Source organism: Lipophrys pholis, assembly GCF_963383615.2.
Source record: "Lipophrys pholis genome assembly, chromosome: 5".
NCBI lineage: Eukaryota > Metazoa > Chordata > Actinopteri > Blenniiformes > Blenniidae > Lipophrys > Lipophrys pholis.
In genome coordinates this window covers 18,922,055-18,936,945 of record NC_137628.1, presented here as the reverse complement: position 1 = coordinate 18,936,945, position 14,891 = coordinate 18,922,055, and the positions used below count along the sequence as shown (strand labels likewise).

At 41.6% G+C, this 14,891-nt stretch overlaps 1 protein-coding gene across 1 annotated transcript in view; it reads right to left on the bottom strand.

The window, feature by feature from the left end:
• Positions 1 to 14,891, bottom strand: part of adgrl3.1 (adhesion G protein-coupled receptor L3.1) — a 118,938-nt gene that overhangs the window by 36,700 nt on the left and 67,347 nt on the right. The window contains exons 8-10 of the mRNA XM_080464352.1: positions 3,528 to 3,965; positions 1,850 to 1,953; positions 835 to 1,020 (exon numbers count right to left, since the gene is read on the bottom strand). Of these exons, the coding sequence (XP_080320478.1) occupies positions 835 to 1,020; positions 1,850 to 1,953; positions 3,528 to 3,965 (728 nt within the window). The remainder of the gene's footprint in view (positions 1 to 834; positions 1,021 to 1,849; positions 1,954 to 3,527; positions 3,966 to 14,891) is intronic.

The window sequence follows — 14,891 nt, the reverse complement described above, 5'->3', positions numbered from 1 at the left end:
GATGGCAGAAGCTGCCAGTGTGTCTGGTAAACCCCACCTATCACTGCTGACCTCGGCTGACCAGTCTACTATGCAGTCTGTGAGACAATTAGGCGGCGGTGATAGCCAGTGGGCCGTTCCCCAGTGATTTAACTCACTTTAATTGAATGTCTACATGAACAAAGTAGAGAACTAAATTCTTTCTTTATCTATTGCTGCACTAAAACAGATCCTTTGCATACTCGATATCGAGTTCCCATTAATGTAATCCTGAAGTAAGCACTCAAGTATCATTGTCAACAGCATCTTCCGAGCCGTAGCTCACAATGAAGTTCATTAAACAATGAGCTATGACGTAAAAGATGTCCCAAGCTTGTACTGTGTGTTTTAATGAGAGTAACTCCCAGGCCGAGGCAGTTTTATTAAATTTCACTGCTGATCTGTACAGAGTTGAGGAGCCCTGCCAAAGTCTAAAAGTGGTTATCTATCACCCATAATGTTGAGCAAAACTTGTTATAAGGAGTCATACACAGAAGATAAAATAATGTCTGTAGGCAGCTATTCCTCATCTGTAAATCTACAGTGTTATGTGGAGTTCTTCATCAAACTCTCCACATCGGGGCTTTTCTAACCCCAGAGAGTGACTGTGAGACAGAAACACTAACCACCAATGCTATTCGTCTTACTCCCAACTTGAAAGGATGTTCCCTCATCCCTCTTTCTCTTAATTTTCAGTCATTTAAATTGCAAGTCTCTTCACATTATTGCTTGGGAAAGAAATCTAGATCTCATTCAGTTATTTTTTCTTTTTTTTTTATGTTCAGTTTCAAAAGAGGGCACTTCACGGTGCAATACCTTTGTGAGGCTGCGGGCTGCACTGTCCTTGCCCCCTGGAGTGAGGTTTCTGAGCTGAACGTCCAGCAGTTCAACTAGTTGGGCCATGGCCCGCACTGTGGATGGCACATCGCCAGGACGCAGAAGCCCTTTGGTCTGCTCGGCCAGTTCCCTGGCTACAATCGCTGCTGTCTCGCCGGACCGGAGCTACGAGCCGAGGAGGATCACGAGACGAGAGAAAGGCGCAGAGTGAAAGACAAAGGAAGATGGATGGCAGGAAGAAAGTTAGATGAGGTGAGGAGTTGAAGGGAAAGTTGTTGGAAAAAAGAGAAAAGAACACAGAGGGTAGAATAATGAGACAAAGGGAAAGAATACCGCAAAGGACAAATGGGGGAGAAAAAAAAATGACAGGAAAGTAGAGGACGGACAGAGAGGTGAAGGACAAACGTAGCAAAATGTGTAAATGCAAAGTAACAAAGGCGAGAACAAGATCAACAAAAGGACAGGCACACAGAAGGAGGGAAAATGTGAAAACACAAGGTTAGTTTAATTCTTTCAGTCAGTGTTTACTACCCATCAATAACTTCTGTTTCAACATTACACCTATGATACTGACTCTCTAACAGAGGAATACATTAGAGCCAACATAAAGATATGAATCAAAAAAGTTTTCATAACTGAGGCGTCATAGGTATTCTGAAAAATCAAACATAACGATGTTGTTCATGCAAATACGTAGTAATTATATGCAAATTAACCTATCACGATGTTTGCAAGAGTAATGTAATGGTAGCACACTGTGAGTAAAATTGCCTCTTTGGACGTCTCCACTTCCCTACAGCACTTTCGTATCTCCCAGATCTCAAACATGAGTTGGGGTTAGCAAATGAAGATGGATACATGGCCTAAATCTTTCCCTGTGGCCAGAGCTTCTTCAAGCGTGAGAAAAATGGCTCCAGGACTATATCCATAACACATACCCTTTAACTAGAGCTCAGTGGGAGCCACGGGGGTGAGCAGCAGCATTCAGACTTACTTTCTGCATGATGTGGTTGACCCAGGGCGACGTGCAGTTGCTGAGGTCAGGGCCTTGGGGATCCCAGTAGCCCAAATGGGCCACGCACACGTATGTAGCCACGCCTGGAAGACAAGCAAAGCAAACAGAGTGAGACAGCTCTGACATTCACCAGGAGACACGGAGACTTGAGGAGCCCGGGGATCAGAAAGCATTTTTCTGCTTGCCACATTTGCCTGAACCAGGTTGATGGAAGGTGGACTACTGTGAGATCATCTCTGTCATGTAAACTCATGTCTTAACACAGGAGAAATGCCACTCAAGAACTGTGTGAGCAGATGAACAGAAACTCTATTGACAGGCAATTCAGCAGAATGCATCACCTCCTCTCACTACTTAAAGTATGTGTTACCTCCTTTTAATCGGCCCTTTGAAATTTTATTGGACACATTTTTTTCTGTTATTTTATTTATTTATGTTTATTGTATTCAAATGTATTAATCCATTAATGAAAGTCACAGACCACATGATTAAAAAGTATTTTTTTTTCCAATGTTCAATTTATGATATTTGTAAAATTAGGATTTACGTGTAAATATGGTCAGTTTGACATTTTGTAAAATTATTTAGGAATATTGGTCTTGAAATGGCTTTCAATAACATTATGGGTTGAAATTCCACATTTCTAAATTTATCAATGGATGGCCTATAAAGGGTTAAATCATTTAGGCCCCTCCCATCAGGTTCTTTGTGTAGTCAACATTATAACAAATAAGTCAATTAGTTCCACAAGAGAGAGCTTTTATAACCCTTCAAATAGATTTAGTAAATTAAAAGAAAGTGTGGAATTTCCTCATAATTCTTTCAAAAAAAACAAAAACAAAACAATGATTCCATCACATGACCTTGAATCACCTTGACTGCCCTGACCACTGCGTCAGGACACCCACGAACAAACAACCAGATCCACACAGGCAAGAAAACTTAAACCGGATGTTGTGAAGCTCCACTTAGATTTGCCAAAATCCACGAGACAATTTACCAGGCTGGTCAAAATAACAAATATTACCTGCACTGAGGCCGGATGAGCCCGGAGTGTGAGTGCTGGTGAATCAGCAGAGAAAGTGTGTGTCTGTTACTTAGTTTCAGATGGAAATATTTTTGCTTTAGCACCTATCCCAGATCCTGGGCTCTTACTTCCAATTAAATTAAAATGAAAAGTAATTATATCTAATGTTGTAGAGTAATGCACTCCATAATGTATTTTAATCAACATTTACTGATCTCGAATATACTCTGTGAATATATCAATTTACTTTAATAAATTTGCTTTTTGGAGACGTCAAACAGTCAATTTGAGGATACATTTCTCCACCCAAAAGTGGAGCGTAAAAACCAGTGATGTAAAGTGAGTTGTGCATGCAGAAACATTGCAGCAATTATGTCCAGTTTACAGATTAGAAATCAGTTCATAAGTTTTGCTGCGCGACTTTCGTATTTTACTAGTATCGATGCCCTTGCTGACAACCTTTCAACCTTTTGTCATCGAGGATCACCAGCATGCGTACACTCTAACTGTGATGTCATGGTGCCTATAGCTTTAAAAAGACAAAGGGGAATTGAAGAGAGAACACATTTCATGCTTGGTTGCTCATGCCAAGGTACACACTGTGGTCTCCGTCATGTGCAACCTCCTTACCCAGAGTCCCAACAGGGCAGGGCTGCTTGGCTGTCTGGCCCTGCTGTGTCCGCGGCCACGATATGTCAGCTGTCACCCTCGGACTGCAAAAGTCTTGCGGGGGAAGGGCAGGGGGCTGAGGGGCTGCTGGGGGAACCTGTCCAGGTGGGGATCGTCCCCCAGCCTTCTGATTGGTGTCGGGTATTTGATTGTTGTCGGAGGACGATCCTCCGGCGGGAAGTAGAATGGGCTGGCGGACGGTGGTGGTGGTTCGGTACCGCTGGCCAGGAGAGGTGGTCAGGAGAGGCCTCGGGGTCGTGTAATAAGGAGGTGAACGTGTGGTGGTGGCACGGCTGGTCGACGAAGATGAGGAACCTCCTCCACCAATCGGAACTCCTCCTCCTCCTCCACCTCCTCCTCCTCCTCGGCTCGGGGGCATTATGGGAGGTGGCCGATAATCTTGAGTGAGGCAAGGAAAAATGGAGAATGTCAGTTTCAATACACAAAAACAACATGAATGATGTGTGCTTCTTTTTATGAGCTTTGGGTGCCGGGATAGGAGTACAAAGTTTATTCCCAGAGTGGAAAAGAGGGAACATTAAAGTTAAAATGACTGAGATCAAGCAAAGCATCTGCATGAGCACCAACTGATTTTAGCGAGGGGCCACAAGCGTAAATAATATAGTGACACACACAAACACATTTGCCGGCATTCATTTACACGCTACTAAACAGCTCTGACAGGGAGTAGCTCATGTTTCTGATGACTTCCCAATGTTACTGTTTCCCTTGTCAGTGTAGTCACATGCCAGATCTTTGTGGGGTTATTCATTACTCTCAAGCGCAGGACATGTTTCTGAGCAATTCTGTCAACAGCAATTATGACAAAGCATCTTAGATGTGCGTGGCAAAGCAGAGGGCTTTCAATAGTTTCCCTGTGTAATCTCCTTGCCTCGAGCACAACCAATGATTGCTTTCCCCTGTGAAAGAATGATCATTACTTCCTATGGTAATGGTAGTGGTGGGCATTGCTGTCTAACCTTGCAGAAAAAAAAAACTTTCTCCCAGTGTCATGTATGATTCATGACAACATGACATCACAAGAGGCAAGAAGGCCCCTTAAATGCATATGCCACAGTCTTTTATTGTCAATATTTCATTGTAAAAAGGCTCAATTATTAACACCAACCCTGTTTAGAGGACAGAAATGAAGAATGGATGGATGAGATGATGGAAAGAGAGAGGGATGATTGTGAAGTGTTTATGCACTCTTGTAAGGACAGGACACAAGTGTTTTTCACTCCCGTTGCTTTTAGCCACATGTGGTACAAATCAATATTGCAGCATTGAAACTTGGGTGGATGGTAATAGTTATTTACAGTTTCCCTTCACATAGACTGTTTTCCTCAAACCATTCTGGTGTCATTATACAATTTAACACACAGGCGGAGCCTATTCTCCAAATCTACATTCATAATAGCTCCGCAAAGCACAAAATAGCTTTTCTCATCACATTTGTGCTGCTGAGTATTTTTTAATAAATTATACTCAAGACCCTTTTCAGCAAACTATAATTATAAACATCTGTGTACTGAATTAAGGCCTAAAAGTCGTATTGTGTCAGTTACTGAGAATGGAAACTATTCTAATATAGGTAATTTGGATAGTTCAGGTTTTAAATAACACATGGTTAAAAAATCAAATGAAAAGGGATTTAATAGAAATGTGCTATTTTGATTGCCAGCCCACACAGCTGATAACTGTTTGAGTGATAAAAATGGGTTTGTGGGATCCTGTTGTACGCACAAAAGCAAGTGAATGCAGAGACATCACTGATAGGTCACAGTACAAGAGGGATTTAAATGTCTGTATCTCAACTTATGCTTCTTCTCGCCACAGAAAAACCAAACAATGCAAACGTTTTGAGCAAGAATGAACAAGAAGGACTCTCAAATTTGAAGGCGCGAGTAAATTTAAACCGGGTTTAAACCTTCACGGTTGCCCTGTATAATGTTTTAGGTTTTGATTCCCAGTTGAGGAAATAAAGCCTAACCCTACACACTGAAACTATTTATTCACTTGTTTATTCATTTATTCATTAACATACTCAAGATGATAAAATGATTCATGGTAAATGATTTTTTGAGTCTTTCGAATCTCTTTCAAGTCTTTTAAGCTCCCAAAACCTGATTGCCATCTGCAACTCTGATACCTCAAAGAGCCTAAAATCTGTCCTGATGCTGGAAATTCCCATTTCACAATATCAGCACAAAATGAACAGTTTGGGTACTTGTGTTTTCTCTGTGTAAGACTTGGTCTGCCTGTGGCTATAATATGTACGACATGGTGGTGACTGACATTGAAGGGGTTACATAGTTGCCGCCTTTCGATGGAGCTTTTTGTTTTAGAGGAGAAAGAGGTGTGATGGTATAAACTTAGCCATTATAGGCTGTCATAATTGCACATGTGTGTGACTGCATGATTTTTAGTTGTTGTGCACGCAGGCCGTTTTTCTTTTTTAAATGACGTAATCTAAGTCAAGAATGTGTGCTTCATTGGAAGGAAGGAAGCCTCAAATTAGCTTCTCCTCTTTGTTTGGGTAAAAGTTGTCTTTTTAAAAAAAATAAAAAAACTTTGTTCCTTTGGGGTTGATGGGAAGGTGTGAGCGGAGAGAATCAAGTGTGAGTGTGTGGGTGGTGGGGACTATTGGAGTGTTTATATTGTATTCTTCCAACCGAAATCATCCGTTCCCTTGGATGGTAACTTTGGGTAAAGACAACATCTCGCCGTCTTACTGTCTTCCTTCCAGTCTGTCTGTCTGTCTGTTTGACTGACAGCCATGTAACAACTCGCTCTGCCTGTACTTTCTGTTCTCTTCCCCCACAACTCAATGAAGTGTTTCCGTACCTAAACTGTGCTGCTCCCTATTCCTGAATCACCGTCGCCCTGCCTCATGCATTCTCCACGGAACATTGCCATCAATCATGCATGGCAGCGGTGGCCTAGGGACTAACTGTCAATCTCCTTGTGTTTGTGTGTGTGTGTGTGTGTGTGTGTGTGTGTGTGTGTGTGTGTGTGTGTGTGTGTGTGTGTGTGTGTGTGTGTGTGTGTGTGTGTGTGTGTGTGTACTTATGAAGCATGGACTGAGTATGTGTGTGCCTATCTGGACCCAAACGGGAAGCTCCATTAGGGGCTCTGCCACAACAATAGAAGAGTAATGGCGTGCGTATGTGTGTGTCTGAGGTTGATGTCTGCTGTCATCTGAGTACAGGGCACAAAACACACTGGCTGGCAGCTCGGGGTGAATTAACACAAAAGTCTGCAAGCATCACAGGCAAAGGGGGCCACGGCACTTCTACTTTCCTTCCATCCCCTGCTTATTTTTTTGGAAATCATTTTATAATTCCCACATTCTTTTCACTCCAACACTCTTTCCTGCATTACGTGCACTCCTCTGGGTCGTCATTTTTATCCCCTGTTGTTGCTTGCTCTTTTGCAGCATTTTGGATTAAAAAAAAAAAAAAAGATCTTGTAATGTGATGAATTCATCACTTGCATCAACCAGGATGCCATGAAAGAGGCTGTAAGGAACTACAGGAACATGACATAACAGATTCATGAAACATTTATGGAGAAAAAGGCTAGAGGTTGTACTCGCGGGGACTGACATATCTTTCTCCGTTTACGCTCAGGAAGCCTTGAGTAAATGAGCTATGACAACTTCATGATGTCTGTTAGCCTAAACGTTGTGCTCTTTGCCAAAGCCTGTGCAGGAAGTAAAAAGCAAAATACAGTCGCAGATTCAGTTCAAACGTCTCGCCACCGGATTTTGTACTGTATCTGAACCCTGTGCATGCTGGTGGTGGGTGACAGATTTCAACAAACACGTTGCCTCACAGGAAACATCAATTATCATATTTTCTGCTGTTGTTCTCCAAGAAAAAAATACATTATTCTCTGAAACTGTAAGTCATGTGATCTTTAAAAAAATTATCCTATTGCCCTATTGATCCGTTACCACAATTTCTGCAATTTCTAACTCAGAGAAGCATTCAGACGATACAAAAATAAAAAGACAGAAATTGGATTTTTTGTAATAATCATCATGCCTTTTCACCTTTTCTGCCATTTGCTGCCTATAATTATTATTATAAAACACTTTAAAACAGTAAGAAACTTGTTTTTTTCTCCCAATAATCTTACTGCCTTATTGATCAGTTATCACACTTTGCACCATGGATTATGAAGAAATACAGTCACATTATACTGTTAAATTGCTAGAAACTTGATTATTTTAATATTCATACTGTCTTATTGATCAATTATTGCCTCTTCTGACATTTGCTACCAAGAAAAACATTCACAATCCACAACTGGAAGAAACTTTTTTGTCAACTGGCCTTGGGATCAATTATTTCACTTTCCATCCATCCATCCATCTTATCTAATCCTGTTCAGGGTTGTGGGACGCTGGTGCCCAGCTAACTATGGACGAGGGCCTGATACACCCTTGAGAACAGTAAGTCGCCGGCCCATCACAAGGTAAGCACACAGACAACCATACACACTTACACTCAAACAAAGGGACAATTTGGAGTCATCAATTAGCTTCACATGCATGTTTTTGGACTTTAGGAGGAAACCAGAGTACCCAGAGGAGAGCCAAGCACACACGGGGAGAACGTGCAAACTCCACATAGAAAGGCCCCGGCCAGTAGTTGAACCAACGACCTTCTCGCTGTGAGGTGAGAGTACTAACCCACTATCTCACTTTCTGATATCCACTGTTAAGAAAGTCATGAGCATTACACTATAAACTAAGAAATTGCTTCTTTTTTTAAGTAGTCCAACGAGTCTAAGTGTTGTCTGTAAGTGTCATTGATGTGTCTGTTCAGAGCAGTGCAATAAGCGAGTGATCAATACAGGAGCATGCAAAACATTAAAATTAATAATCAGCTGCTTTAACCTGTGAAGCACAGTGTGAAACAGACCCTGCGATATCTCATTGCAACACGCATTTCTCAATCGTTGCTTGTACTTTAGAAATTCTTTTTCGCAATGACACGGAGTTATATTATGATATCAAGTTGTAACAAGGAGGCTGATAAACAAAAATAATCCAATCATTGAGCAGCCTGGATTTTATTCGACTCCACCGGGTAAATGTCATCCGATGAGGTAGCGTGTGTGATATGATTGAAAGCAACAGATCAGCTACTAATGGACCCTGTGTTAAGGTAGCTTTATTATCTGCATTTATCAAGGTCAAGATAAAACATTTACTTAGCTTTTAAGCAATACAACAGAAAAAAAAAAGATTAAAAGAAAGCTAAATGAGAGCAGGTTTCAGTGTTCACTTCTGAAGTGGCAAAACATATCTGCTGAGGAATGTTTGGTATGACTGAACGCTTTTGTCAGGTATTCTATTCTATTCTATTCTATTCTATTCTATTCTATTCTATTCAATTTCCTGACCTGCAACAAGCCAAGGGAAAGGTGAGACAATGGCAGGCTGGCAGTAAACTTGTTCCTGAAGTTGTCATCTGTCACCACTCTGGAGGGGCCACAGAGCTGCTGTCAGTCAGCCTACAATGTGAACACATGATCATCTGACATTGTGTGTGTGTGTGTGTGTGTGTGTGTGTGTGTGTGTGTGAGGCAATGTTTTTCTGTGTGGGTAAGACTGTCTGTCTCTGCCTGTGCTCTGTTGCTGCAAATGCTCGTGTTGACTTCTCACTGGGTAAACAGTGAGATCGTAAATCCACAATACAAAAGGTAGAAGGCTGGGGAGAAGAGAGGAGAGGGAAAACAAACTTCTCCTGGCAAGTTTCCCACACTGTCAGAAAACGGTAGACAGGCAGCTAGAGAGAGAGAGAGAGAAAGAGAGAGAGAGAGGTAGAGAGGGAGAGCAAGAGAGGAGCAAAAAAAAGAAGGGATTTGAATTAAGACAGAAGTTTCCCAAAACCGAGACGAAGTGTGTGTATAATATTACTTATTGTGCACCACGGTAACCTCTTTTAGTTTGCTGAAAAGTTACTGCCTCCTTGAATGCACACACACACACACACACACACACACACACACACACACACACACACACACACACACACACACACACGCACTGTCTGAACAGTAGGAAGAGATGACTCCAGAGGGGTAACAGCAAAATGATAATCTAACTGGAGGCCACAGAGCTTTCTAGGTTGGATGGTGGCACACACACACACTGAATAGGCCTGCTTACTGCGATAACGCACCACCCCTATGGCTGACGAGTGCACATGCACAGAAATATACATGCACCCACTTGTACTGGCACTTTTGCTCAGTTTTCCACCAGGAAACTTACGCACGCTTGAACCGAAATGTACTTTTCACTCAGATACGTGCAACACAATACACACAGAGCTCGTGGCGAGTGGCTCAACCCCGCTGATAAGACAGAAGCACTTCAAAGCGGCGATACTTTAAGATAAAAAAAAACCCAACCTAATAGAGCCTCTCTCAAAATGGCTGCCAGGCACCTACCGTGTTCCACAGCTAATGCTTCACATAGAGACACATTGCCGCTCAGCTCTGTTAGCTTATGAGTTGCATAATCATGTTATCCCCCTGCTGAGGTTAGAGGCACCTGCAGCAAGTTTGCCAATTACATGCTGCTTTCTTAATCAGGGGAAGTTCCCCTTGTTCAAAGCAAAGCGTTAATAGGACAGCCCCCCCCCCCCCCCCCTTTCGGCTGCTATTTTTTCCATTTAAAGTGTAAAGAATCATCAACAAATTTCCATAAAGTCTGGATTGTGTCCACCACTATTCTAGACATGCAATGAATTTATGTCAAATCTATGTGGGTAATGGCTATGAATATAGCATCAAGAAAAACATCCTATTAATGCGCTATGAAGAAAACTATAACCTCCAGCAAATGATCTTGGGTCTGTTTTATATTTTGTTTCAGTATTTATAATTCTGTACCATCATAAGAAAATTATGACTGTATTGCTTTTTTTGACTGGCACATTTTAGAATTTCAGCCCTCATGCATGAAGCACATGACGGCTTTTAAGTTCAGAGCTGAAAATGGGAAAAGGACGAGACGAAACAGTAAAATTAGTTATGAAGCACTGGATGTTTAAGTCATTCCTCTGGAGCATTTTAAAATTAGATTATAATGAGAAAACATCTTAATGATGTCCTCAATGACAGGATGTCAAGAGCCTTCTATTGTTTAACCTGATGAAATTGACTGTATTTAATTGATATAAGGTCTTATTAACCTAATTTAGTTTTTTATTCAAACTAAACTCAATGAAGCATTGCCCAAATACTGTGATGACTGAATGTAAATGTAGTAATGTAGTATATAATAACTTTAATTGTGCTTTATTACAAGTGTTGACTTGAAACTGTAGAACCAGTCCATCCGTCTTCTGTACCTGATTTATCCACCTTAGGCTCACGATGGTTGTGTGTACCATTTTGGTCAGCCCACCCGACTTTAGGAGTGACTGGTCCGTCGAGCTCTGTCCCTGCACCAGCATGTCACCACCATGACAGTATTTAGCTTGCAGTGTTAATTGTTCAAACCACTATGGATAATCATTTTGTGTATTTCAGTTAAAAACAAACATCTCCACTGTGGCGTCACAACAACAACTTCCATGACCGGGGTAACAATGCTATTTATATGAAGTCGACAGGGATCTAGTATGAATATAGTGTTGTGTTTTTTAGTGAAATATACAATTGTTTGTCAGACTCTGACCACTCATGGTTACTTTATTAGTCGCTGGCATTGTGATCATAGGGCAGGCCCCACCATTGCTCTCCCGCCAAAAAACGAATACAGTTAGGGTGACGTACGCCGCAAGCAGCTCCCATTTATATTTACTTCCTGCAAAGCTGTGGGTTTCCCCTCCACCCTATTGTCCTGGCCAGGCCGGCTTTATTTGGCATCTGTTGTTTGGCAGAAGGAAAGAGGTGCCCAGGCCAAATGCACACAGAGGCCTGGACGGTACTATCCAATCGATAAGGACACTCTGCAGGCAAAGAACAGGTGCAGCAGACTCTCTGAGGCCGAGTTCAGTCCCTGCTGAGGCGACTGTGTCGTTTTCTATTTGGGAACGAGGGAGACAAGCGGGGAGGCAGAGAGGGAAAAACAGGTGGTGGATTCAGGTGGAAAAAGCAAAGAAGACAGAGGATAATAGAGGGGTGTGAGCGCAGACTTTAACGTGAAACGTGTTTCCATGTTGGGTTTCATTGACATGTTTGCTCGTTTACAGGTAACACAGAGGGTTCATTAAAAACGTCATTTAAAAAGATTAAGAAACTGATAATCACCAACACAATTGAGACATTCTTACAATTGTTTGAATTTTGAAATAGGCCGTGGTATTTTTTTTGTTGTTCCAATATTTAAAGCCTAATAAGAGTACCTGACTTTATTGTGACAGAGCTGAATCATCTTAAATTACGTCAACAGCTCAATGACCCAGCACAATAAGTGTGCATGCTCGCATACACGCAAATACACAAGCGAGTCTGACAAGCCAGAAATGTTAGTCTAATCAGTGATCTGGTGAAAGACGGCCTCCAATTCAGTCATTAACTCGTGTTATTCTCTCCACTTTAAGGCCTGTTTCCAACATTTCCTGCACTACTTAGCTCACTGCTGCTTGATTGCAATCTGCTGCAGAGGAAAGCAAGAGAGGATGGGAGAGAAATGGGAGGAAAGGAGAGGCAAGGAGAGGTGTGGGAGGAAGGAGTAAATAGACGGAGGGGGGGTAAGACAATAGATACTCCATGCTTGACTTCCTGAGGAAATGGGACTCTGTGATTCCAGCCATTAAGAGTTCAAAGGTGAGGCTTTAAATTTCTGTAAACGAATGGAGTGGCAAGCAAAGGTCATCTCTGTATAACTGTGTGTTTAACAGATTATCGTAGAATTCCAAGCAGCGCTGATTCAATGACTCTTGGCTCTTTGAAAATGTGGCAGCTGAAAGAAGTGTATTGTGTACACCAGTGTTAATCTTCACAATATATTTTCTCACTGGTCTCAATAGAGGTACCAGAATTGGCCTTTAAAAAAATAAAATAAAATCATTCTGTAGCACCTAATACTAAAAAAAGAAATTACATTTAAATACGTCACAAATGTAGAAAGAAATAAAAAAAATAATTTGTAGATGGACGGACAGAAAGATATATAGAAAGATGGAAAGCTGAGATCTGACCTGTCGTGCAGATGTAAACACTCTCTCCACATAGCGATAAGTCTGATTCAAGGCTTAGCCGCCTTTCTGTGCAGGTTTTGCATGTTCTCCCTGTGTGCATGGGTTTCCTTTGGGTATCGTGGTTTCCTCACACAGTCCAAAAAACGTGTTTAAAGTTAACCGGTCACTCTAAATTCCCCTTCGGTGTGACTGTGAGTGTGTGTGACTGTCATTCGCTGTGTGTTTGCTCTGTGATGGACTGGAGACTTGTCCAGGGCGCGACCTGACTTCACTCATAGTCAGCAGGGATTGGCTCCAGTACCCCGCATTCCTGAATTGGATAATATATTGTGGGAAATGGATGTCTGTATGAGTGCAACAACCATTAGTGTATTTTTGTCTCTGATTGATTAACTATTCTATAACAAGAATTCATCCAGAGTTACACAGGCAGTTCTGAGAACAACGGAGCTGCGTTTTTATAACAGGCTCCAGTTTGATGGTTCCATGCAGGAGAGTTCTGAATCAGGTTGTCTCACTTGAACTTAAGACCTCGATTAGATCATCACCTGAAAAAGCAGGGAGATGGGACATGGTGTACTCGCAACACTTCGGGCATGTGGGGTTTTCGCACCAAGAAGAAAGAAGAGAAAGTGCAGAGAACTGGGATAACAACAGAATCAGTAAAACAAAGATTGCGAAGGCGTACAAGATGAAGACTATCGTATCAGTGTTCGTCCTGTTCGCTCCTCCTACCCTGAAGATGCAGATAACATGAATAATTTTGCGACTTTGTTGAGAAAACTTTTTAAAGTGAGGCAAGGCAGACTGGAGGTGATAAATTATTCAAATGTTTCATCGGAGCCATGCCGCTTGCGTAGGGCAAGCCTCTATAATATGCATGTAAGAAGACATGATGAAACAACTCCATAAACAGTAGAGAATGAGCGAGCGTTTGGGGATTGCGGGGCGGGAGTGAAGGGGTGATGCACAGACAAGTGACTTTGACGCTGACTTTCTACAGACATTCACGGAGGCCTTTATAATATATACATCTAAAGACATTTGATGAAATGGCCCTATGTGATGTGGAATGGGACTGGAAGCAGAAAGAAGGGGGCAGATCAGGCAGAAGATAAGGGCAACCGAAAACGCAGATGTATGAAAGGCAAAAAGGAAATATTGGAATTCCTGCCATTGTGTATGTCTGTGAGTGAGACACAGCAAGGGAATGAATGGGTAGTTAACGGACAAAGAAGAAACGCAAACAGACTTGGGAGGCAATAAATGTCGAGAGGCAGTTGACTTTCTTGTTAAGTACCCAGGGAGAAAGAATATGCATTTCAAAAAGATTGTTTTCTGCTGCGTGCTACTCGACAACACTACAGCACACATGTGGGGGTGAACCTTCACTATAATAGTCTGTTAGCCCACGTCAGCTTAAACCTGCCTGCTTAGCTTTTGTATGTTATTCAAATTCTCATGTTTAACGCAACTGAGCGAGATGGTTAAATTGTTAATACCGGGCTCACCCTGATTTTTCAATGTTTTCATTTACTAAGGTTTTAGAAGACAGACCTTCCATTTTTTTTTATATCCAACTGAAGCTAACAAAACAAACATAAAACAGTACAGTGCTTTTAAGTGATACTGAATAACCAGCCCCCACTAGGATTATTCTTTTTTTGTTCTCATTATCTTTTATGCGAGACTTTTATGCTTTGGTTACGTTCAAAATCACTTCCACGTCTTCCCAGAATGATCTCAGAAGTTGCCTTCAAGGCGAAAATACAGTAGAAGTCAGGACAAATCAACAACTGCAACAAATAAAAAGCTGCAGCTGGTTCTGATGAATGAAAGAGTTTCATGTCCAGAAGGAAACGCGGCCAATACAACTTCACACAGACACATGTTCGACTTTAACTTTCACCTTCAGAAGTTATCAAGAGGTGTAATTCCAACAAGTCCGCGTCTTTGTGAAATAGTATTTATAGAAGCTACAATACCTTAGCTCGAATTAAAAAAAAAAAAAGAAGTCACATTTCTCCTTCATGCACAAAGAGACTATCAAAAACAAACTCCACATTCAGAAATTTGTGCCCAAATACACACAGAACAAATTATCTTACCCACACAGATTTCTTAATCTTAAGGAATGTGTTTGGAAGAAAACAAC